We start from the raw sequence: 23862 nt of genomic DNA, 5'->3' as shown, positions 1-23862 counted from the left end.
AGGTTAACGGCAGAGAAAGCTTGTTGGACACTAAGAACGCTTTGCTGTTGAGCATTTAACACAAAATACGGGGAGGGACAAGCTGAGTATAAGACTATCATCTGCATTTAAATGGATGAGAGCTTCCTACTGCCTGAGCTATGTTGTTGATGTAAATTGAGAAGAGCGTGGAGCCTAGGATCGAGCCTTGGGGTACTCCCTTGGTGACAGGCAGTGGCTGAGACAGCAGATGTTCTGACTTTATACACTGCACTCTTTGAGAGAGGTAGTTAGCAAACCAGGCCAAAGACCCCTCAGAGACACCAATACTCCTTAGCCGGCCCACAAGAATGGAATGGTCTACCGTATCAAAAGCTTTGGCCAAGTCAATAAAAATAGCAGCACAATATTGCTTAGAATCAAGGGCAATGGTGACATCATTTAGGACCTTTAAGGTTGCAGTGACACATCCATAACCGGAGCGGAAACCAGATTGCATACCAGAGAGAATACCATAAATATCAAGAAAGCCAGTCAGTTGATTATTGACAAGTTTTTCCAACACTTTTGATAAACAGAGCAAGATAGAAATTGGCCTATAACAGTTAGGATCAGCTTGTTCCCCTCCTTTAAATAAAGGATGCACCGGGGCTTCCTTCCAAGCAATGGGAACCTCCCCAGAGAGGAGAAACACGTTTAAAAAAATGTGAGAGATAGGCTCGGCGATGTTGTGTTGATTTTGTTACATTTTTACTAAAGTCAATTCTAAATAGTATGTACTACTATTAGCACACAGACCGACTAGGATATGGCCAGTGTGTTTGAGGGGATCAGTTTGAGCAAGGTAAGGTGCAGAACAATCATTAAGCTTGATGACATTATGAGTAGCATAGTTATGTGGTGATTCACATCAGTTATTCTGTGCAGTCGGACTGCCAGGTAGTGAGATCTCAAACACATGCATCTTGTAAAGCAGACCAAGGCTCTCTAGGCAACTCAAATATGGTGGATGCGTAACCAGCCCAGTACAGCTCGGCCCGCTTTGGCTCAGTAGGGTAAAAAGGGTACGAACTTACCGCTGCTCCCACAGTCTGCACAGGACAGAAGCTCCTCTGACCTCTTGTCCCGATTGGACTCTTTCGTTCCCAAACAGAAACTGCATATTGGGATGGGGTCAGCGCGTAGCTGGGGAGAGAAACAGAAACTGCATATTGGGATGGGGTCAGAGCATAGCTGGGGAGAGAAACAGAAACTGTATGGTCCCATGTAGCTCAGTTGGTAGAGCATGGCGCTTGCAATGCCAGGGGTAGTGGGTTTGACTCCGACGGGGGACCAGTACAAAAAAAAGTGAGACAATTTCTTTACTCACTACTGTAAGTCGCTCTGGGTAAGAGCATCTGCTAAATGATTAACATGTAAATGTGATTCATATTGGGATGTGGTCAGAGCACAGCTGGGGAGAGAAACACAAAACTGCATATTGGGATGGGGTCAGTGCGTACCTGGTGAGAGAACCATAGAAAGTGTGAGGAGAACCATGATGGCTATGTATGTAGTGTTTGTGATGTGCTGTGAATAATATCTGTATTCTGGCATGCTTTATGAAACAAAAAACTATTTTCTAATGGATGCAAATAACGTCATCATAAGCCTTCATTACTGTAAGGTGCTGCCGATGTGACTAATACCCATCTATTCCATGTTTTCTTGAGCAGAGGTACAGTACCGTAATATACAGTACCAGTCAAAAGTTTGGACACTCATTCGAGGGGTTTTCTTCATTTTTCCTATTTTCTACATTGCATATTAATAGTGACGACATCAAACTAACACATATGGAATCATGTAGTAACCAAAAAAAGTGTTAAACAAATCCAAATATATTTTATGAGATTCTTCAAATAGCCACCCTTTGCCTTGATGACAGCTTTGCAAACTCTTGGAATTCTCTCAAGCAGCTTCAACTGGAATGCTTTTCCGACAGTCTTGAAGGAGCTCCCACATATGCTGAGCACTAGTTGGATGCTTTTCCTTCACTCTGCTGTCAGCCTCATTCCAAACCATCTCAATTGGGTTGAGGTATTGTGGAGGCCAGGTCATCTCATGCAGCACTCCATCACTCTCCTTCTTGGTAAAAAAGCCCTTACACTGCCTGGAGGTGTGTTGGGTCATTGTCAAAGAATCTCAAATATAAAATATATTTTGATTTGTTTAACAGTTTTTGGGTTAATACATGATTCCATATGTGTTATTTCAAAGTGTTGATGTCTTCACTATTATTCTACAATGTAAAAAAAAATGTAAAAATAAAGAAAAACCCTTGAATGAGTAGGTGTGTCCAAACTGGTAGTGTATGTAAAAGATTGCCCTTCTTTATCCATTACATCTGAAAGGGGCTGTGATCATCTGAAATAGGAGTTAAGAAAGCTTTACACTACAGTTAGACAGGATCTCAATTCAATGGGCTTTATTGGCATGGGAAACATATGTTTACATTGCCATGTGCAAGTGAAATAGATAAACAAATGTGAAATAAAAACAGTAAACTCACAACAGTTTCAAAAGAAAATACATTTCAAATGTTATATTATGGCTATGCATCTCTCTCTCTCTCTCTCTCTCTCTGCAAAGGGTCCAGGACCTCTATACCTGGGGGTGTCAGAGGCAGGCCCTAAAAATGGTCAAAGACTCCAGCCACCCAAGTCATACTGTTCTCTACCGCACGGCAAGCAGTCTGGAACCAACAGGACCCTGAATAGTTCCTACCCCGAAGCCATAAGATTGCTAAATAGTTAACCAATAGCTACCCGGACTATCTGCATTGACCCTTTCGACTAATCACATACGCTGCTGCTACTGTTTAATATCTACAGTGAGGGAAAAAAGTATTTGATCCCCTGCTGATTTTGTACCTTTTCCCACTGACAAAGAAATGATCAGTCTATAATTTGAATGGTAGGTTTATTTGAACAGTGAGAGACAGAATAACAACAAAAAAATCCAGAAAAACGCATATCAAAAATGTTATAAATTGATTTGCATTTTAATGAGGGAAATAAGTATTTGACCCCCTCTCAATCAGAAAGATTTCTGGCTCCCAGGTGTCTTTTATACAGGTAACGAGCTGAGATTAGGAGCACACTCTTAAAGGGAGTGCTCCTAATCTCAGCTTGTTACCTGTATAAAAGACACCTGTCCACAGAAGCAATCAATCAATCCGATTCCAAACTCTCCACCATGGCCAAGACCAAAGAGCTCTCCAAGGATGTCAGGGACAAGATTGTAGACCTACACAAGGCTGGAATGGGCTACAAGACCATCGCCAAGCAGCTTGGTGAGAAGGTGACAACAGTTGGTGCGATTATTCGCAAATGGAAGAAACACAAAAGAACTGTCAATTTCCCTCGGCCTGGGGCTCCATGCAAGATCTCACCTCGTGGAGTTGTAATGATCATGAGAACGGTGAGGAATCAGCCTAGAACTACACGGGAGGATCTTGTCAATGATCAAGGCAGCTGGGACCATAGTCACCAAGAAAACAATTGGTAACACACTACGCCGTGAAGGACTGAAATCCTGCAGCGCCCGCAAGGTCCCCCTGCTCAAGAAAGCACATATACAGGCCCGTCTGAAGTTTGCCAATGAACATCTGAATGATTCAGAGGAGAACTGGGTGAAAGTGGTGGTCAGATGAGACCAAAATCGAGCTCTTTGGCATCAACTCAACTCGCCGTGTTTGGAGGAGGAGGAATGCTGCCTATGACCCCAAGAACACCATCCCCACCGTCAAACATGGAGGTGGAAACATGCTTTGGGGGTGTTTTTCTGCTAAGGGGACAGGACAACTTCACCGCATCAAAGGGACGATGGACGGGGACATATACCGTCAAATCTTGGGTGAGAACCTCCTTCCCTCAGCAAGGGCATTGAAAATGGGTCATGGATGGGTATTCCAGCATGATAATGACTCAAATCACACGGCCAAGGCAACAAAGGAGTGCCTCAAGAAGAAGCACATTAAGGTCTCCAGACCTTAATCCCATAGAAAATCTGTGGAGGGAGCTGAAGGTTCGAGTTGCCAAACGTTAGCCTCGAAACCTTAATGACTTGGAGAAGATCTGCAAAGAGGAGTGGGACAAAATCCCTCCTGAGATGTGTGCAAACCTGGTGGCCAACTACAAGAAACGTCAGACCTCTGTGATTGCCAACAAGGGTTTTGCCACCAAGTACTAAGTCATGTTTTGCAGAGGGGTCAAATACTTATTTCCCTCATTAAAATGCAAATCAATTTATAACATTTTTGACATGAGTTTTTCTAGATTTTTTTGTTGTTATTCTGTCTCTCACTGTTCAAATAAACCTACCATTAAAATTATACACTGATCATGTCTTTGTCAGTGGGCAAACGTACAAAATCAGCAGGGGATCAAATACTTTTTTCCCCTCACTGTATCCTGTTACCTAGACACCATCTCTACCTACAGTGCATTCAGAAAGCATTCAGACTTTTCCACTTTGTTACGTTACAGCCTAAAATGGATTAATAAATACAAATTCTCAATCTACACACAATACCCCATAATGACAAAGCAAAAACAGGTTTAGAATTTTTTTGGCACATTTATTAAAAATAAAAACAGAAATACCTTCTTTACATCAGTATTCAGACCCTTTGCTCTGAGACTCGACATTTATCTCAGGTGCATCCTGTTTCTATTGATCATCCTTGAGATGTTTCTACAACTTGATTGGAGACACATACACACACACATACATATATATACAGTTGAAGTCGGAAGTTTACATACACCTTAGCCAAATACATTTAAACTCAGTTTTTCACAATTCCTGACATTTAATACTAGTAAAACTTCCCTGTCTTAGGTCAGTTAGGATCATCACTTTACTTTCAGAATGTGAAATGTCAGAATAATAGTAGAGAGAATTATTTATTTCAGCTTTAATTTCTTTCATCACATTCCCAGTGGGTCAGACGTTTACATACACTCAATTAGTATTTGGTAGCATTGCCTTTAAATTGTTTAACTTGGGTCAAACGTTTTGGGTAAACTTCCACAAGCTTCCCACCAAAAGTTGGGTGAATTTTGGCCCATTCCTCCTGACAGAGCTGATGTAACTGAGTGAGGTTTGTAGGCCTCCTTGCTCGCACACGCTTTTTCAGTTCTGCCCATAAATGTTCTATAGGATTGAGGTCAGGGCTTTGTGATGGCCACTCCAATACCTTGACTTTGTTGTCCTTAAGCCATTTTGCCACAACTTTGGAAGTATGCTTGGGGTCATTGTCCATTTGGAAGACCCCTTTGCGACCAAGCTTTAACTTCCTGACTGATGTCTTGATATGTTGCTTCAATATATCCACATACATTTCCTTCCTCATGATGCCATCTATTTTGTGAAGTGCACCAGTCCCTCCTGCAGCAAAGCACCCCCACAGCATAATGCTGCCACCCCAGTGCTTCACGGTTGGGATGGTGTTCTTCGGCTTGCAAACAAGCCCTTTTTCCTCCAAACATAACGATGGTCATTATGGCCTAACAGTTCTATTTTTGTTTCATCAGACCAGAGGACATTTCTCAAAAAATTATGATCTTTGTCCACATGTGCAGTTGCAAACCGTAGTCTGGCTTTGTTATGGCGGTTTTGGAGCAGTGGCTTCTTCCTTGCTGAGCGGCCTTTCAGGTTATGTCGATACAAGACTAGTTTTACTGTGGAAATAGATACTTTTGTACCTGTTTCCTCCAGCATCTTCACAAGGTCCTTTGCTGTTGTTCTGCGATTGATTTGCACTTTTCGCACCAAAGTACGTTCATCTCTAGGAGACAGAACGCGTCTCCTTCCTGAGCAGTATGACAGCTGCGTGGTCCCATGGTGTTTATACTTGCGTACTATTGTTTGTACAGATGAACGTGGTACCTTCAGGCGTTTGGCAATTGCTCCCAAGGATGAACCAGACTTGTGGAGGTCTACCATTTTTTTTCTGAGGTCTTGGCTGATTTCTTTTGATTTTCCCATGATGTCAAGCAAAGAGGCACTGAGTTTGAAGGTTGGCCTTGAAATACATCCACAGGTATAGCTCCAATTGACTCAAATTATGTCATTTAGCCTATCAGAAGCTTCTAAAGCCATGACATTTTTTGGCATTTTCCAAGCTGTTTAAAAAAGGCACAGTCAACTTAGTGTTAGTAAACTTCTGCCCCACCGGAATTGTGAAAGAAATAAAAGCAAAAAATAGAGAGAAAAATAATACAAAAGATAAGAAAATGTGGCATTTAACTTTTTGTCCTGAATGCAAGGTGTAATGTTTGGGGCAAATCCAATACAACACATTACTGAATACCACTCTCCATATTTTCAAGCATAGTGGTGGCTGCATCATGTTATGGGATTCACCTTTCAGCAGGACAATAACCTAAAACACTAGGCCAAATCTACACTGGAGTTGCTTACCAAGAAGACAGTGAATATTCCTGAGTGGACGTGTTACAGTTTTGACTTAGATCTACTTAAAAATGTATGGCAAGACCTGAAAATGTTTGTCTAGCAATAATCAACAACCAATTTGCACAATCCAGGTGTAGAAAGCACTTAGAGAGACTTACCCAGAGAGACTCACAGCTGTAATCGCTGCCAAAGGTGCTTCTACAAAGTATTGTCTCAGGGGTGTGAATTCTTATGTAAATGAAATATTTCTATATTTCATTTTCAATCAATTTGCAAAACATTCAAAAAATAAATTGTAAAAAAGTCCATTAAAATTTCTCAGAAATACAGTGCAGACATTGTTAATGTTGTAAATGGCTATTGTAGCTGGAAACAGCTGATTCTTAATGGAATATCTACATAGGCGTACAGAGGCTCATTATCAGCAACCATCATCCCTGTGTTCCAATGGCACGTTGTGTTTGCTAATCCAAGTTTATCATTTAAAAAAGGCTAATTGATCAATAGAAAACCCTTTTGCAATTATGTTGGCACAGCCGAAAATTGTTGTGCTGATTAAAGAAGCAATAAAACCTTCTTGAGACTAGTTGAGTATCTGGAACATCAGCAATTGTGGGTTCGATTACAGGCTCAAAATGGCCAGAAACTAAGAACTTTCTTCTGAAACTCGTCAGTCTATTCTTGTTCTGAGAAATGAAGGCTATTCCATGCGAGAAATTGCCAAGAAACTGAAGATCTCGTCCAACGCTGTGTACTACTCCCTTCACAGAACAGCGCAAACTGGCACTAACCAGAATAGAAAGAGGAGTTGGAGGCCCCGGTGCACAACTGAGCAAGAGGACAAATACATTAGAGTGTCTAGTTTGAGAAAGAGACGCCTCACAGGTCCTCAACTGGCAGCTTCATTAAATAGTACCCGCAAAACACCAGTCTCAACGTCAACAGTGAAGAGGCGACTCCGGGACGCTGACCTTCTAGGCAGAGTTGCAAAGAAAAAGCCATATCTCAGACTGGCCAATAAAACTAAAAGATTAAGATGGGCAAAAGAACACAGACACTGGACAGAGGAAGATTGGAAAAAAGGGTTATGGACAGACGAATCGAAGTTTGAGGTGTTCGGATCACAAAGAAGAACATTTGTGAGACGCAGACCAAATGAAAAGATGCTGGAGGAGTGCTTGATGCCATCTGTCAAGAATGGTGGAGGCAAAGTGATGGTCTGGGGGTGCTAAAGTGGGAGATTTGTACAGGGTAAAAGGGATCTTGAAGAAGGAAGGCTATCACTCAATTTTGCGACGCCATGCCATACCCTGTGGACGGCGCTTGATTGGAGCCAATTTCCTCCTTCAACAGTACAATGACCGAAAGCACAGCTCCAAACTATGCAATAACTATTTAGGGAAGAAGCAGTCAGCTGGTATTCTGTCTATAATGGAGCGGCCAGCACAGTCACCGGATCTCAACCCTATTGAGCTGTTGTGGGAGCAGCTTGACCGTATGGTACGTAAGAAGTGCCCATCAAGCCAATCCAACTTGTGGGAGGTGCTTCAGGAAGCATGGGGTGAAATCTCTTCAGATTACCTCAACAAATTGACAACTAGAATGCCAAAGGTCTGCAAGGCTGTAATTGCTGCAAATTGAGGATTCTTTGACGAAAGCAAAGTTTGAAGGACACAATTATTATTTCATAAATCATTATTTCTAACCTTGTCAATGACTACATTTCCTATTCATTTTGCTATATTTCCTATTCAAAACTCATTTCATGTATGTTTTCATGGAAAACAACGACATTTAAGTGACCCCAAACTTTTGAAAGGTAGTGTATGTTCTGCTCTTCTATACAATCACCATATTGCTCAGTAGGCCTATGCAACTTCATGGTATTATTGAACCATAGGACTGTAATAAAAACAACCACCTTGGAAATAAACAACCACATCTCTGTCACTTACACACACAATTTGGGAAGGAAGGGGACTCGGGCGAGATTCCCTCCATTAATTCCTACTGAGGCAGGCAGCTCATCATCACAACCTCGACAAACAGCCTGTATGACCTCGGAATATCCATCGCTCCTGACGTGAACTCTCCATGACCTGCATACGCAACCAGGGCCGTGTTCAGCAGGGATAGAGATACCTAGTAGCCTACGTAGAACAATCATGCCTCTGACATGTAGGACAAGGAATCATGTCAGCTCTATTCATGACATTTCTATCTGCACCGTTAGGGAGATTATAAGGCTTTCATTACACTTCAACCAGCCACAGTTGGTCCCCATTTCAAATTAAAGGAAATAAAGAAGTGCTGTAATACTGTAGTACTCCACCGTGGGGGGATCCTGTAATACTGTAGTACTCAACCCGTGGGGGATCCTGTAATACTGTAGTACTCCACCGTGGGGGGATCCTGTAATACTGTAGTACTCCACCCGTGGGGGGATCCTGTAATACTGTAGTACTCCACCCGTGGGGGGATACTGTAATACTGTAGTACTCCACCGTGGGGGATACTGTAATACTGTAGTACTCCACCCGTGGGGGGATACTGTAAGACTGTAGTACTCCACCCGTGGGGGGATACTGTAATACTGTAGTACTCCACCCGTGGGGGGATACTGTAATACTGTAGTACTCCACCCGTAGGGGGATCCTGTAATACTGTAGTACTCCACCCGTGGGGGGATCCTGTAATACTGTAGTACTCCACCCGTGGGGGGATCCTGTAATACTGTAGTACTCCACCCGTAGGGGGATCCTGTAATACTGTAGTACTCCACCCGTGGGGGGATACTGTAATACTGTAGTACTCCACCCGTGGGGGAATACTGTAATACTGTAGTACTCTACCGTGGGGGATCCTGTAATACTGTAGTACTCCACCCGTGGGGGGATACTGTAATACTGTAGTACTCCACCCGTGGGGGGATACTGTAATACTGTAGTACTCCACTATGGGGGGATACTGTAATACTGTAGTACTCCACCCGTGGGGGGATACTGTAATACTGTAGTACTCCACCCGTGGGGGGATACTGTAATACTGTAGTACTCCACTATGGGGGGATACTGTAATACTGTAGTACTCCACCGTAGGGGGATCCTGTAATACTGTAGTACTCCACCCGTAGGGGGATCCTGTAATACTGTAGTACTCCACCCGTGGGGGGATACTGTAATACTGTAGTACTCCACCCGTGGGGGAATACTGTAATACTGTAGTACTCTACCGTGGGGGATCCTGTAATACTGTAGTACTCCACCCGTGGGGGGATACTGTAATACTGTAGTACTCCACCCGTGGGGGGATACTGTAATACTGTAGTACTCCACTATGGGGGGATACTGTAATACTGTAGTACTCCACCCGTGGGGGGATACTGTAATACTGTAGTACTCCACCCGTGGGGGGATACTGTAATACTGTAGTACTCCACTATGGGGGGATACTGTAATACTGTAGTACTCCACCGTGGGGGGATCCTGTAATACTGTAGTACTCCACCGTGGGGGGATCCTGTAATACTGTAGTACTCCACCGTGGGTGATACTGTAATACTGTAGTACTCCACCGTGGGGGATACTGTAATACTGTAGTACTCCACCGTGGGGGGATCCTGTAATACTGTAGTACTCCACCGTGGGTGATACTGTAATACTGTAGTACTCCACCGTGGGTGATACTGTAATACTGTAGTACTCCACCGTGGGGGATCCTGTAATACTGTAGTACTCCACCGTGGGGGATACTGTAATACTGTAGTACTCCACCGTGGGGGGATCCTGTAATACTGTAGTACTCCACCGTGGGTGATACTGTAATACTGTAGTACTCCACCGTGGGTGATACTGTAATACTGTAGTACTCCACCCGTGGGTGATACTGTAATACTGTAGTACTCCACCCGTGGGTGATACTGTAATACTGTAGTACTCCACCGTGGGGGATACTGTAATACTGTAGTACTCCACCCGTGGGGGGATTTGGTCATTGTTCCTGGCTGGTGTTGTAGCCTGTCAACTGATTGATATGACAAGAGGAAGTAGTTTACAGCTACATCCATGATTACTCGACTTCTGTGTCCAGGTACCCCGCGTTGCATCGTGCGTAAGAACAGTTCATATTATATATATATATATATACACACACACACACACACACACACACACACACACACACACACAAACCTCCTCGGGCCTTATTGCTTAAATATGCCAGTTGGCGGATGCTTTCATCCAAAGTGACTTACAGTACAGTACAGGGAGTGCATATTTAGTATGAGTATCGATCCCCACGGGAACTGAACTCACGACCTTGGCTAGACGGGCATTGTCATTGTGATCATTAAAAATGGGTCACAGAAAGTAGAAACAGGAAGTTGCTCTATCAAACAGGATTTTTTTTTTTTTTCAAGCTCTGTCCTTTAAAACTATTTCTAAAATCAGCAGAGCCGTCGGTCTCTGGTAAGTAGGCCTATCTAGCCTAAATAGGCTAGACGTGCACTTGATCACAATACATCCCATCACTAAACTACCGTTTCCACCAAAGCTGCAAATGAAGATTCAACTTTATGTGGAAGGCCATAGGTGTTTGGAGCAACTCTGTTCAAACTACTTCTAAGTCAGCAGAACTGTCGTACTCTAGTAAATATCTAAAATAGGCTGCTTCTTCTGCACTTGATCACAATAAAATCAATCACAAGCCTTAGTCTACTTTAGATCCCCCTGTATCCCCCAAAGCTGCACATTAAGATTGAACTGGATGTGAAAGGTCAAAGGTGTTGGGAACAGATCATCTGCAGGGATGCTATAGTGAAATAGCTACAAGGTCCCAGCTTTTCATTGTGATAACAAGGCCATTGTTGCAATAAGGATATACCTTAGTTGACCCGTCTCAGGGACACGCTAGAGATAGGAATCTCTTTTTTAGAGAGTCACATCACAGGTAACCTGAGCATGATCCTTTCTAGAGTGTCACATCACAGGTAACCGGAGCATGATCCTTTCTAGAGAGTCACATCACAGGTAACCTGAGCATGATCCTTTCTAGAGAGTCACATCACAGGTAACCTGAGCATGATCCTTTCCAGAGAGTCACATCACAGGTAACCTGAGCATGATCCTTTCTAGAGAGTCACATCACAGGTAACCTGAGCATGATCCTTTCTAGAGAGTCACATCACAGGTAACCTGAGCATGATCCTTTCTAGAGAGTCACATCACAGGTAACCTGAGCATGATCCTTTCTAGAGAGTCACATCACAGGTAACCTGAGCATGATCCTTTCTAGAGCGTCACATCACAGGTAACCTGAGCATGATCCTTTCTAGAGAGTCACATCACAGGTAAACTGAGCATGATCCTTTCTAGAGAGTCACATCACAGGTAACCTGAGCATGATCCTTTCTAGAGAGTCACATCACAGGTAACCTGAGCATGATCCTTTCTAGAGAGAGTCACATCACAGGTAACCTGAGCATATGAGCCTAAGATGATACAATAAGTGCAGTGCATCTGTAGTTGATAAAGTCAAGTTTCACAAGTTACATGGTTCTTCAAAAATGAATAAAAGCAAAAACCCCATGTGGCTAACAAATAAAAGTCTAGCTTTGTCCAGTCTGGGCTGGTCATTGGAGATGTTTTCAAGTGGGGAAAAGCTTCTGACTGGTGATTAAACAGAGATAAATATTAAATATTAAAGTGGTGCTCATCTGAAAAGAAACTAGAAAGAATACACAGCTGAAGAATAAAAGATGTCGCTGATTGACTAGGGGATTTCAAATTAAGTACATTACAGGAAATTAGAGTGCTTCAAAGAGACGCAGTTGTGTTCCACAAGGGGGGGTGGGGTTCTATTAGAAGACTGCTGCAGTTCTAGAAGCCAGGCAGAGAGCTGCACTGAAGAACAGGTTACATAACAGCGAGGGGAGTGAAGATGAAAAACATCTCATTCCTTGCCTTTGTTCCTGCCAAACAGTTTAGAATCTAATAAACTTTCAACCAAGAACGCTCTTTTCCCAATACTTTCTCATTTCCTATACCCACTAGTTATGAATTGCAAGAACCAGAAATAAGTCATCCTTTCGAACTACACAGTGAACTAGAAGAATTTAGTGATGTCACCACCAAATAGCATGAGAGCAGAGTGCTATTGTAAGTCTCCAAACGGAGACTTGGGCCTAGACATTTCAAATTAGGGAGAGATTTTTTTTTAGCAATGATACACTTTTTATTACAGGCGGACACAGTGTCTTAACATTTCAGTTTCACTTGGGTCTGACCAGACACCGAAACTTGTCGCTGCACAGTCGAGGGAGTTATTTCCTGATGTTCATAATGAAACTGAAGGGTAGATAATATCTCCAATAGTGAAAATGGCAATTTATAATGGTTTAATGTAGGCAGGTTGGCATGGGGGGGGGGGGCACAATGTGCTGTCACAGGTGATATTTAAGGGCTGCTGGGCCAGTGCTTGGGATGAGATGTTGGAAACAGGGCTGTTTAGTTCTTCCTCTAAGTTGTTAAAGCATTTTATCTTGTGTCTCCCCCCCGTTTGGTTTGCTACAAGTTTGTTTTTACTCCCTAACCTAAGTTGGTGGAGGGTTTTCTTTCCCTTTAACTTGTCTGATATCAGGCAAATCTAGTCAGTGTCCATGGTGGGTGTTTGTTAAGAACCTGCCTTCCAGAACCCTTTATTTATTTTATTTTTTTAAACACCCGTTTCATTTTGGTTGTCAGTGGTTCATTTATTAGTTCCCTTTTTCTGTTGAGGGACGAAATGTTGAGTTCTTATTGGGAAACGTAACGAAAACGGCGGCTTGCCAAGGATCTTGTTTCCCATGAGTATGGTAGTCACTCTAATCACCTAATCTGAAGCTCTACTGTGCCCAGATACGAGTGTTCAAAAGGCACTTTTGCGGTAGAGTTTGTAACTGACAACCACTCAGAGGGGTTCTAAGATAAGTTTCCACTGATTTCACCTGCATAAACACAACACTTTGATATGCTAGCATTTGTGGGGAACACTACCTCACTTCACCCCTACCTTCATGTACAAATTACCTGGACTAACCCGTACACACATTGACTCGGTACCAGTACCCCCCGTATTTAGCCCCATTATTGTTATTTTCTTGTGTTATTTTTTTATTAAATATTTTCTTAACTCTATTTTCTTAAAAACTGCATTATTGGTTAAGGGCTTGTATGTAAGCATTTCACAGTAAGGTCTACACCTGTTGTATTCGGCACATGTGACAAATAACATTTGATTTGAAAATGCTGGCTAAAATGTACAAAGGTGAATGAGCTCATTCTTGCAAAGCATGATGGAAAGGGTCCTACGGGGGGGTACGAGTACACCCCGTGGATATGCAACTGTGAGAGGTAAAACAAAAGGCAAAATTGGAGCAACGGAGATTAGTGTTTCGAGCAGGTCATTAAAAGATATAGAGATGGAAGCACTTTGAATCAAGTCATGTCATGTCATCCTGCACTCTCAAAAGAGTTAGATCTTGGGTCGGAACAGCTGGCTTGTACCACCTTTCAACGAAAAAGGAGGTGGACGTATATTTTACTCTGTTTGAGCGGATTGCCACATCCCTAAAATGGCCATGAGATATATCTGGTCACTGGTCCTCCACAGTGTTCTTGTGGGAAAAGCTCAGAAAGTGTACGCCGCTTTCTCTCTTGATCAGAGTTCAGATTATGACACTGTTAAAGCTGCTGTCCTTCAGGCTTACAAGTTGGTCCCAGATGCATTACAGACAACAGTTCTGTAAAATGACGAAAGAGAGTCGCAAAGCCATGTTGAGTTGGCAAGAGAACAAGCGTGTCTTTTTGATCGGTGGTGTGGTTCTCAAGAGGTCAAGGACCTTGAGGATTTAAAGGACGCTCATACTATTCAAGCAGTTCAAGAATTGCCTTCACGAAAAGGGTTGCGACCTACATTTATGAGCACAAGGATCTCACTCTTGAGAAAGCTCGAGTCCTTGTGGATATGTTTCTTATCCCGGATATGTTTCTTATCCCTACGCAAAAAGCAATCCAGAGAAGTCACCTCCTACTGCGAGGATTCAGTCCTTTTCTACAGTGCCCAAAGACAAGAATCGGCAGAAACTTGGTTTTTCGTATCCGTCTGTTTGTCAATACTGTCATGAGAGAAAGGACACATCTCAGTGTCCTAAATTGAAACAGAAAAATTAGAGAGTAAGATTACTTTATTGGTCAATTGTACACAAGGTCTAAAATAAATTTTGACTTCCCCCTCCGAAAGACAGACAGGTTTTTTTGGAATCTGCTGCTGCGCATGTTGTGTATTTTGTGGAATTGCGACATTGGGGGAAATTCCATTTCCCAGGTCGTCATTTTATATTTTCGGGAAACGTGAAGTGTTCCCGGGACAGTCCCGGGATCCCGGTTACCTATGTTAATCCCTAATTGGGAGTGGTTTTTTTTTTTTCCATTTGGTTGTGAGCAAACTGGTCCAACAAATAGATGCGTATATATTTATTGTCTTAAAAAGGGGGAGATGTTAAGGGTTTCTGGTTAGCATGGGGTGCAAACTGATTGGAGTCCCCTCCTCAGCCCGTGTGTTGCACCTGTGATGTCACAGATTATATTTAACCCCTTACACTCTTGGGAATTGACCTATATGGATAAGGCTAAATTGAAATGTTTCTTAAAAGGGAAAAGGTTGGAGATGATGGGAAAATTATTAGCCTAAAAAAAGGGGAGGACACAACAGCTCACCTGACAAGACTAAATTCAAACATTACACTTGATTTTATGTTTACTGTACTTTTCGCAACATTTCTTGATAACGAAATCTGAAAATGCTCCGGATACATAAAGTGAAATGATAAGAATATTCTTGGAAAATTTGGGGTAGGTGCAACATAAGACAAAAAAAAAGTGTTTTCCCCCTTTAATAGCTGCGACTTTGCTGATAGCTACTTTAGAGGAAACATTTACTTACTATGCCTGTGATGTGGTTGTCCCACCTAGCTTTAAGATGAATGTACTAAGTGTAAGGTGCTCTAGATACGAGCGTCTGCTAAATGACTAAAATGTAAAATGAGTGAGAGGTCTAACTGGTGTTTCCAAGTGGCCACACACCTCTAGAAAGTGTGCAACAGTTCCTAAGTAATTTCAATGCACTTTTATGACTCAAAGAAGAGTCTTCAACTACAAGGTGTTTTTTTGTTAGCTCTCCTAGCTGTGATGTTAAGGAACTAGAGCAGGGTTCTTCAATTCCGGTCCTGGAGGGCCGAAACACCTCTGTTTTTCATCCTCTCCTTCTAATCAGGGGCTAATTCAGACCTGGGACACCAGGTGAGTGCAATTAACTACCAGGTAGAAATAAAAAACAGAAGTGTTTCGGCCCTCCAGGACCGGAATTGAAGAACCCTGGACTAGAGCAAACACACTTGTAGTTGTTTTCTTTGGAACACAACCCTGCATCCCCCGCTGTTGTTTACGTAAAAACAGTCCATTATAAAATCACAATCTGGGTCAGGTGGGCATAATTTGAAAGCTTGTTGTATTGCCAACATGACTAGCTAAACTATACAATACGATCTTACAGTGTTAGACTTTCACTTTCAAGGTAATTCAGAGTAGCAGATCGTGAATTTTGGTGTGCATAGAATGGAGTCATGAGTGCATTCAGATGAGTGGTCTGCTGCAAATTTTCTTCACAATACAACAAACATATGCTCATTCTGTTCAGGACAACCCAGGGTATAGCCTAACGCCGTGTCATCATGCAACTGCACATCAAACATAGAGATCATAAAAGGTTGACGCTGTATATTACATTAGTTTTATGATATGGAAAAGTGAAGTGCACATGGGTGTTTGGCTTGCTTGTCTGACATCAAAGTGATATTTAGTATAATCCTCAACGTCTCAGCTTTCAAAATACACAGCAGTTTACGTCTTCCTCTGTTGTTAAACAAAGCCTTTTATCTTGTGTCTCCCCTGTTTGGTTTGTTTTTACTCCCTAATAAACTAAGTCAGGTTCTCTTTTCCTTTAGCTTGTCTGATATCAGGCAACTCTAGTGGGTGTCCATGGTGGGTGTTGGTTAAGACCTTACTTAGCAGCATCGAGTCAGTTATTTAAAGCAACAGAAATGGTACACTAACAATGCCTTGGCCTTCACTGTGAAGTTCCTTCCATTTTTAAAGTACAAAACTACTGTCAATACAGTATTGTTCACCTGCAGCATGAGTTACCGCAGAGTGTCAGTGAATGAGCCGCAATCTCTGCAGAGTGAAAAGTCAACAAAAAACAATGAAGGTTAAGAGGAAATCTCCATGGCCCTATATCATAGGCTATACTGTTTATCCCCAAGGTTCCCCCCATGGTGTTCTCAAATCATTTCAAAGCTACTGTACATTATTTACGCTCCGTCTATAATAACATAGTCCATCTATTCTGTCAAATACAAGCATGGCCAATTGGTTACAAAGCATTTTCCTGAGCAGAGAAACTGTCAACAACGCCTCATTTTCTCAAGTACACAGTAAACTAGCTAGGAGATCTACTTAGTAGCTGTGTTTCCAAGCAGCATTATTATATCACAACAGCTTGATGCAAGCCCACAGAGAGCTCCCCTATTCATCACAACAGTCAGCTATTATCCAATTGCATTCCTCAAGAGCAGCTTCATCACCCAGTACTACAAGCCTATTAGTGAGAGACTCACAAGTCCTTAACTGAAACCAAATCAGACTGCGTGAATGTTTAGAAATGAGACATACTGGTCAAACTCAATAATCAACTGTTTATTTAGCGGACTAATATAATAATACATTCCATTTAGCAGATGCCTTTATCCTAAATGACTTACAGTCATACGTGCATACATTTTTACATATGGGTGGTCCCAGGAATCAAACCCACTATCCTGGTGTTGCAAGCGCCATGCTCAACCAACTAAGCTACAGAGGGATAGGATAGAAAACTATTATTTTGCAAGTGGGTGTGCCGATTGGTCCATGACTAAAATAAACACTGCCTCTATAATATAATAATAAGCCGTAGTGAAAGAAGGAGATATATTATCAACAGAAGAGATAACCTGAAACGGATTCAAAGGCTATGAGTAGCATACTGCATCTATAGTGACACAAGGGGATACAGTATTATCAGCATAGACCACTATAACCAGAGGAAGACAGAGGCTAGTATCAGTATATTGTACCTGGTCTCTCTCGTGTGGAAGAAGAGTGAAACACGGAAGAGCCAATGGGGAAGCACCTGGACACCTCTGGCTCCTCCCCTCAGCTCCATTACCCCCCTGGTTCAACCTGTAGCGCGGACCATCCTTTGCCAGCCGGCCGTTTTTGACCGCCCGTTTAGCGGCCAGCCGTAACCTCTGCTGGAACCCTGGGTTGTCCTGGACGTGTGATGGATCATCCTGGTTCCTTAGGTACCTCTGGATGTTCTTCAGAGAGGAACCACGGGTATCATCCAGACCCTCGATGGCCCTCCTCAAGACTTTATTCCAATCAACGTGGCGTAGGTCACTCGGCTTCCATATAGATCCTTTAGACGATGGAATAGAGAGGTTTGCACTTACAGGTTTGAGCGATGATGTTGTTGATGATGATGATGATGATGATGATGATAATCCTCTCCCAGGGTGCTCGGGGTCTTTGTACGACACGTTCCCCTTATTGGTGACTTTGAGAATGGATCCATCGCGAACACTTAACTCCAACTGCTCCAGAACGGTCCGCTTGTCCAATCTGTGCAAGGTAGCCACCGCATGACATATCCGCTCCTCGGAAGGCCTCTGCTTTTGCCTTTTGATCTTCTGTATTGCTTCTAGAATCCACTCTGTATACAGAGGGTTGGTAAGTTTCACCATGGTTTAAAAATCGATGAGTTTCAGGAAAAAATTATCCATAGAGATTCCCCCTTCTTGTTGTGAAACATTTGGTACATCCAACACATCTTGAGAAGGTCAAAAAAGTAATGTTCCACCTCAGCGTCAATACATACAATCCTGCAGTAAATCCTCATCCAAGGTAGAAGCTCACATGTAACCTCACAGAAGAAGATGAAAGTAGCCGGATAGTAAATTCCTTGAAGGTTGGGACCGTTACCAAATGACCTGGAACACAATTCCTTCAAATGACATCACACAATTCCTTAAAAGAAAAAAAACAAACAAAAAAACACAGATAGTCATAAACAAGTTCACAAGTCAGGAATAAGTAATACTGTACTCTAACAACCAATAACAGAACCATCATTTTTCACCCAGCAGCTTTACTGTAGAGTATCAATGTACTAGTGGGCCAGCCTAACACCCATTTAGTCAATAGTCACATCAGTCAAACACCAGATTGATTTGATTACTGGTAGTTATTTGTGATGGCTACGCCCTAGTCTACACTCGACACATTGACTAACTTTTACTGTTTTTGGATTAGTAGCCTAGTGTGTAGCCTACATTTTGAGACCTCACCATAACATTAGTTTAACACTGAAAAGCGGAACAAAACAACATGAAATGAAGGTCAATAACGCGAGAGAAACATACGGATTATAAAAGCAGTTCAGACGGATTGACGATGAAGACATTCTAGGGAGGTTAGGGATAGGCTAATGTTACTTAAAGGCAATTCCACAATAACACAGTCTCAAGATTTTTCACTTTAAAAAAAAATGTTTAAAAAATATAAAATATTGCACAAAGAAAACTGACTATGCACAATGACTACTTTTAACAATTTGTTATAAAAACATTTACTTGAAGAACAGTGAAGATGCAAAGTTTGGTAACAGAATGACAGCACAAACAGTGATTCTAGTACCAAACGTTACATCTGCACTGTTCTTCAGTGAAAATTGTTAAAAGTAGTCGTTGTGCATCGAGTTGTATGGTTTGTTTAACTTTGCAATCATGGGTTTTCGTTTGACATACATTTTAAAGTGAAAAATCTGAGTCTCAGTGTCACTCTGTTACCATGGAATTGCCCTTAATCCGTAGTCGGAGTCTGATAACGATCCACTGACTGACCTACCCTGCTCTAGTAGTGGGGTCAAATAACGATTAAAGATTCATTAGTCATGACACGCTGATTATAACCATCACAACAAGGGATACGAAATGTAACCAGTTACATAAATGTTACAATTGTTCGTGATATCATTTGTGTTCTCTTTTTTTATCTGTTAGATAAATGTTTCGTTGCAACATCACCAGTTGACTAGGCTAACGTTAGGCTACTCTGTGGCGAAGTTTGTGTTTTCATCCGTCATATTATTTTAATATTACTACAATGGAGTTTGACTTCTTGCACGCCAGTTTGACAGCTTGGATACGGAACGAGCGACTAACGAGGACTTGTTCATTTTAGCAGTAGACGCGAGCTTCAACGTCAGCCGCACACCGTCAATTCATTTTGTTGCGCTTTTTTGACAGCTGTCGAGGGATGGTTACCGGAAATGTATGATGGCAATTTATGTTCAAATTAACATGAGACGCAAACGAGCGAGAAGATAATATGTAACAAACCTTGACGTGTATCAGTTGAGTTGTAAGAAATAACAGTGCTGCCCTGCATTACTGACGTGACCTAAACAGTCGCCATTTTGTTACAATGTTGTAGTTTACATAAAACCGACATGACGATGATTACAATCCAATGGAGTCTCATTAAACCATCCCTACACTAATGTGCCCTCCCTAGCAACTTTAATATTGGCTGTAAAGACAAGATCCGATTTCTGGTTTGATAAAGTACATGTCAATCATTATAATATACTATATGAGCTCAGTTTAGAACGGATCGCGTTTGCTGCTTGATCTGTCACTACACGTACTTGACCCGCCTCTTAAGGTGTCTTCTCCTATCATAGACTGATGTTTTATTTACCCAGAACACTTATCGTTTGAATAAATCAGTGCACTATAGAGACAATTTTAATAGGCATTATACATCTCATTTAGGCGATCATTCATTAACATAATAGTTCTCGCGGGTTATTGGCTAAATTAATGATTCGGGTTATATCCAGTGTCAAACACCAGCCCACCTTTACCACGACTCCTTGAAACAATTGGTTACACTTGAAAAATTATTTCGATCATTTTAGACTTTAATTGGTTGTTTTGTTATATCCTTCGTTTATTTGCAAAAAACGGTGAAGACTTGACTGCTGATTTAAAGCAGCAAGTTTTTAAAAGGTTTTAAGGTGATAGGCTATTATTGTGCATGCTACCCGACACTTATTTCCCCACCATCCTCTTCTTCTCATTTTTCCACTCTTGTGGAAACCCCACTAGAGCATTCCCACAAGCACCGATAATTAACTGTTTTCACTAACCCAACTCATGTACCAAACGTGGGGCTACAGAATAAGTAGGGCACACTAAACATAATCATTCAGGATTTCATATCCATCAAGAGGTAGAATTGTTCTACATAGCAGGAGCGCCTGCCTGCATTAGGCTATAGCGGTCATTAACATTCTCCGTAAATCATGACAACACTTCTTATAGGGATTATTTTGCCATACATTTCCGACTAGAAAAGGAGCACATGGGGGGGGGGGGGGGGGAGAATTCCACATACAAACTAAGAAGTTGACCCTGGTAAGAGTAGCACCACCTTCACTGATCCTCAAGAATAAATGTCACCTATCGCTACAGTTTCGCGATCCAACCATTTCTCACTCGACTCGCGGGTCCCATTCTCGTTTACACATTATTAGTCCGTGATATACAGCCTCCTTGAAATATAGATCGTTTACACAATGTGCCGCCGCTGGGCGAGGAGGCAAAACAAATTACTCAAGTTTCATGCAAGGATGAACGTGTAACCAGTGAGGGGAAAGGCATCCGCTAGCTACCGTAAATATTTGCTGGTAGTTACCTCAAGTTTTTTCTCAGACAGGGTCCTCTTCTTCATTATCAGGGTGACGGAAACGACGATCGGATATAATCACATAAACACTCACAGCCGCACATCCATAGGGGGTTTCCTTGTACGTTTTTATCTCTAAACGATACACTGAAGGCTCGCGTTGAGACAGAGAGGACCCGATAACAACTAATTGAAAGGTTAATCTACATAGCAGCCTGTGACAAAGTGGTACCTCCCTCCTTCTTCTTCTTCGCTGTAGACTTCGCTGTAGACATCCCCACTTCAGTCAGTGTAAGCGGAGCGGACCGGCGCCCCATCGTAGCAGTAGCACTTCAACAATGATCATAGGCAAATGTAATGTCACTTTAACTTTTCACATTAAAATGTCCCGGGATGTGCAGGAACGAGATGCCATGCGGCTGAAAGAAAAATGTGCAGTTTTATAATGCTATTCTACACATTTTGTCATGAGGATGAGAGAAAATTTTGCAGTTTTAATGCTAATTTCCTACTATTCTACACATTTTGCCATGAGGCTGAAAGAAAATGTTGCAGTTTTAAAGTAACTGTCCAGTGAAAATTTCACTTTTAGAAGTTCATATTCTGTTAACTCATACCCAAATAATGTTGTTGACTAATCCTACATTCTTATTTGTTGCCAAAGCATAATTGGGAGAAAAAAACACTTAAAAAACCCACCTCAAATTTGTATCTCAAAGAGGACGATATCATCCTCCTGAGGAGGATGAGCTGGCCAATCAGCAGTCTACTCGCGTTCATATTTTGAATGACCAGTACACGCCCACACCATTCTGTTGTTGGGGTATGCCCACAACATTCCAACACAGAAAAGCTGCTTTTTAACATACTTAATTACTATATTTCCGAAGGAAAACTATTTCACTCATATTGTAATTCATTACAGGTCATACACTAAATGACCAAAAGTATGTGGACACCTGCTCGAACATCAAATTTCCTTCACTGGAACTAAGTGGCCTAGCCCGAACCATGAAAAACAGCCCCAGACCATTATTCCTCCTCCACCAAACTTTACAGTTGGCACTATGCATTCGGGCAGGTAGCGTTCTCCTGCCATCCGCCAAACCCAGATTCTTCCATCAGATTGCCAAATGGTGTAGCTTGATTCATCACTCCACAGAACACGTTTCCACTGCTCCAGAGTCCAATGGCGGCGAGCTTTACACCACTCCAATCGACGCTTGGCATTGCCCATAGTGATCTTAGGCTTGTGTGCGGCTGCTCGGCCATGGAAACCCATTTTATGAAGCTCCCGACCAACAGTTCCTGAGCCGTTGTTGCTCCTCGACGTTTCCACTTCACAATAACGTCAGTTACAGTTGACCGGGGCAGCTCTTACAGGGCATAATTTTTACGAACTGACTTGTTGGAAAGGTGGCATCCTATGACGGTGCCACGTTGAAAGTCACTGAGCTCTCCAGTAAGGCCATTCTACTGCCAATGTTTGTCTATGGAGATTGCATGGCTGTGTGCTTGATTTTATACACCTGTCAGCAACGGTGTGGCTGAAATATCCGAATCCACTAAGGGGTGTCCACATACTTTTGTATACATAGTGTATTTCAGAGAAATCTGGAAACACTGGACAGTTACTTTAAAGGTCGACTGCAAAACCAAAGTCTTTAAACTGTATAACTGATCAATGCACCATCATAACTGGTCATTTAATGCTTTAAAAAAAAAAAGAAAGAAGAAAAATTTATAAGATATTTGCCTACAGAAGTACCATTTCTGACCAAAAACTAATCCTGTGAAATTACCTCAACACATACTGGAGGAGTTAATGGCTAGCTAAGCTAATTACCTACAATTCTACACATTTTGCCATTGCTTATGATGTGTTCATATGCTATCTATGCATATCTATCTGTTCTGAATATTGAGGGGGGGGGTGGACATCAAATCAAATTTGATTGGTCACATACACATATTTAGCAGATGTTATTGCAGGTGTAGCAAAATGCTTGTGGTGTAGCAAAATGTCCCTCCATCACCCCCCGTGGCAACTTCGACCAATGCAACAAAAAAAAACATATTTTAGCCTATAGCCAGGGCTGTGTTCTGTGAGTGCCATACATTGACATTGGCATTCATTTCTGTTATCTTGGAATAACTTCAGAGATAATGCAGTCTATTAGGTTAACACCTTGTTTCCGAGCATCTGGGGATCATACCATCTTCATGTGTTTATTTCTACGCAGAGATTGACCCCCCAATCCCTAATAACGAACACATCACACAAGTCCTTGGTTATGACATAAAATCGTTACATTATGAATAATGTCACCGTATGACAAGTCTGTCTTTAGATACAATATTGATTTAGTATTTCGTTCTGTCACAACAGAATACCAACCTATATCGTTTTTAATGGAAGGCAGACAAGAAAAGAACCCCTTCATAATCCCTCGGGTATAGTCTATTAAATGGACCAACACCAAGTCAAATCGATAGTACGATTCATTCAAATTATGGAAATGATCCATCAACAGCT

The 23862-nt window shown here is 42.0% G+C and overlaps 1 protein-coding gene across 1 annotated transcript; it reads right to left on the bottom strand.

Moving 5' to 3' along the window:
- Positions 1 to 1026: 1026 nt before the first annotated feature.
- LOC311100922 (histone acetyltransferase KAT6B-like) lies at positions 1027 to 20048 on the bottom strand (the record flags this gene model as incomplete). Its single annotated transcript, XM_084141902.1, has 3 exons — positions 19976 to 20048; positions 17651 to 18602; positions 1027 to 1164 (listed from the first exon to the last, which is right to left on the bottom strand). Exons 2-3 carry the CDS (start codon positions 18317 to 18319, stop codon positions 1027 to 1029), a joined length of 807 nt encoding a protein of 268 aa, XP_083998028.1. The 5' UTR covers positions 18320 to 18602; positions 19976 to 20048.
- Positions 20049 to 23862: the final 3814 nt, after the last annotated feature.

The sequence above is a fragment of the Coregonus lavaretus genome, assembly GCF_964263955.1.
Source record: "Coregonus lavaretus genome assembly, chromosome: 25".
In the NCBI taxonomy this organism is placed as follows: Eukaryota; Metazoa; Chordata; class Actinopteri; order Salmoniformes; family Salmonidae; genus Coregonus; species Coregonus lavaretus.
The sequence above is the reverse complement of the archived record's forward strand: the minus strand, read 5'-3'. Positions and strand labels throughout refer to the sequence as shown.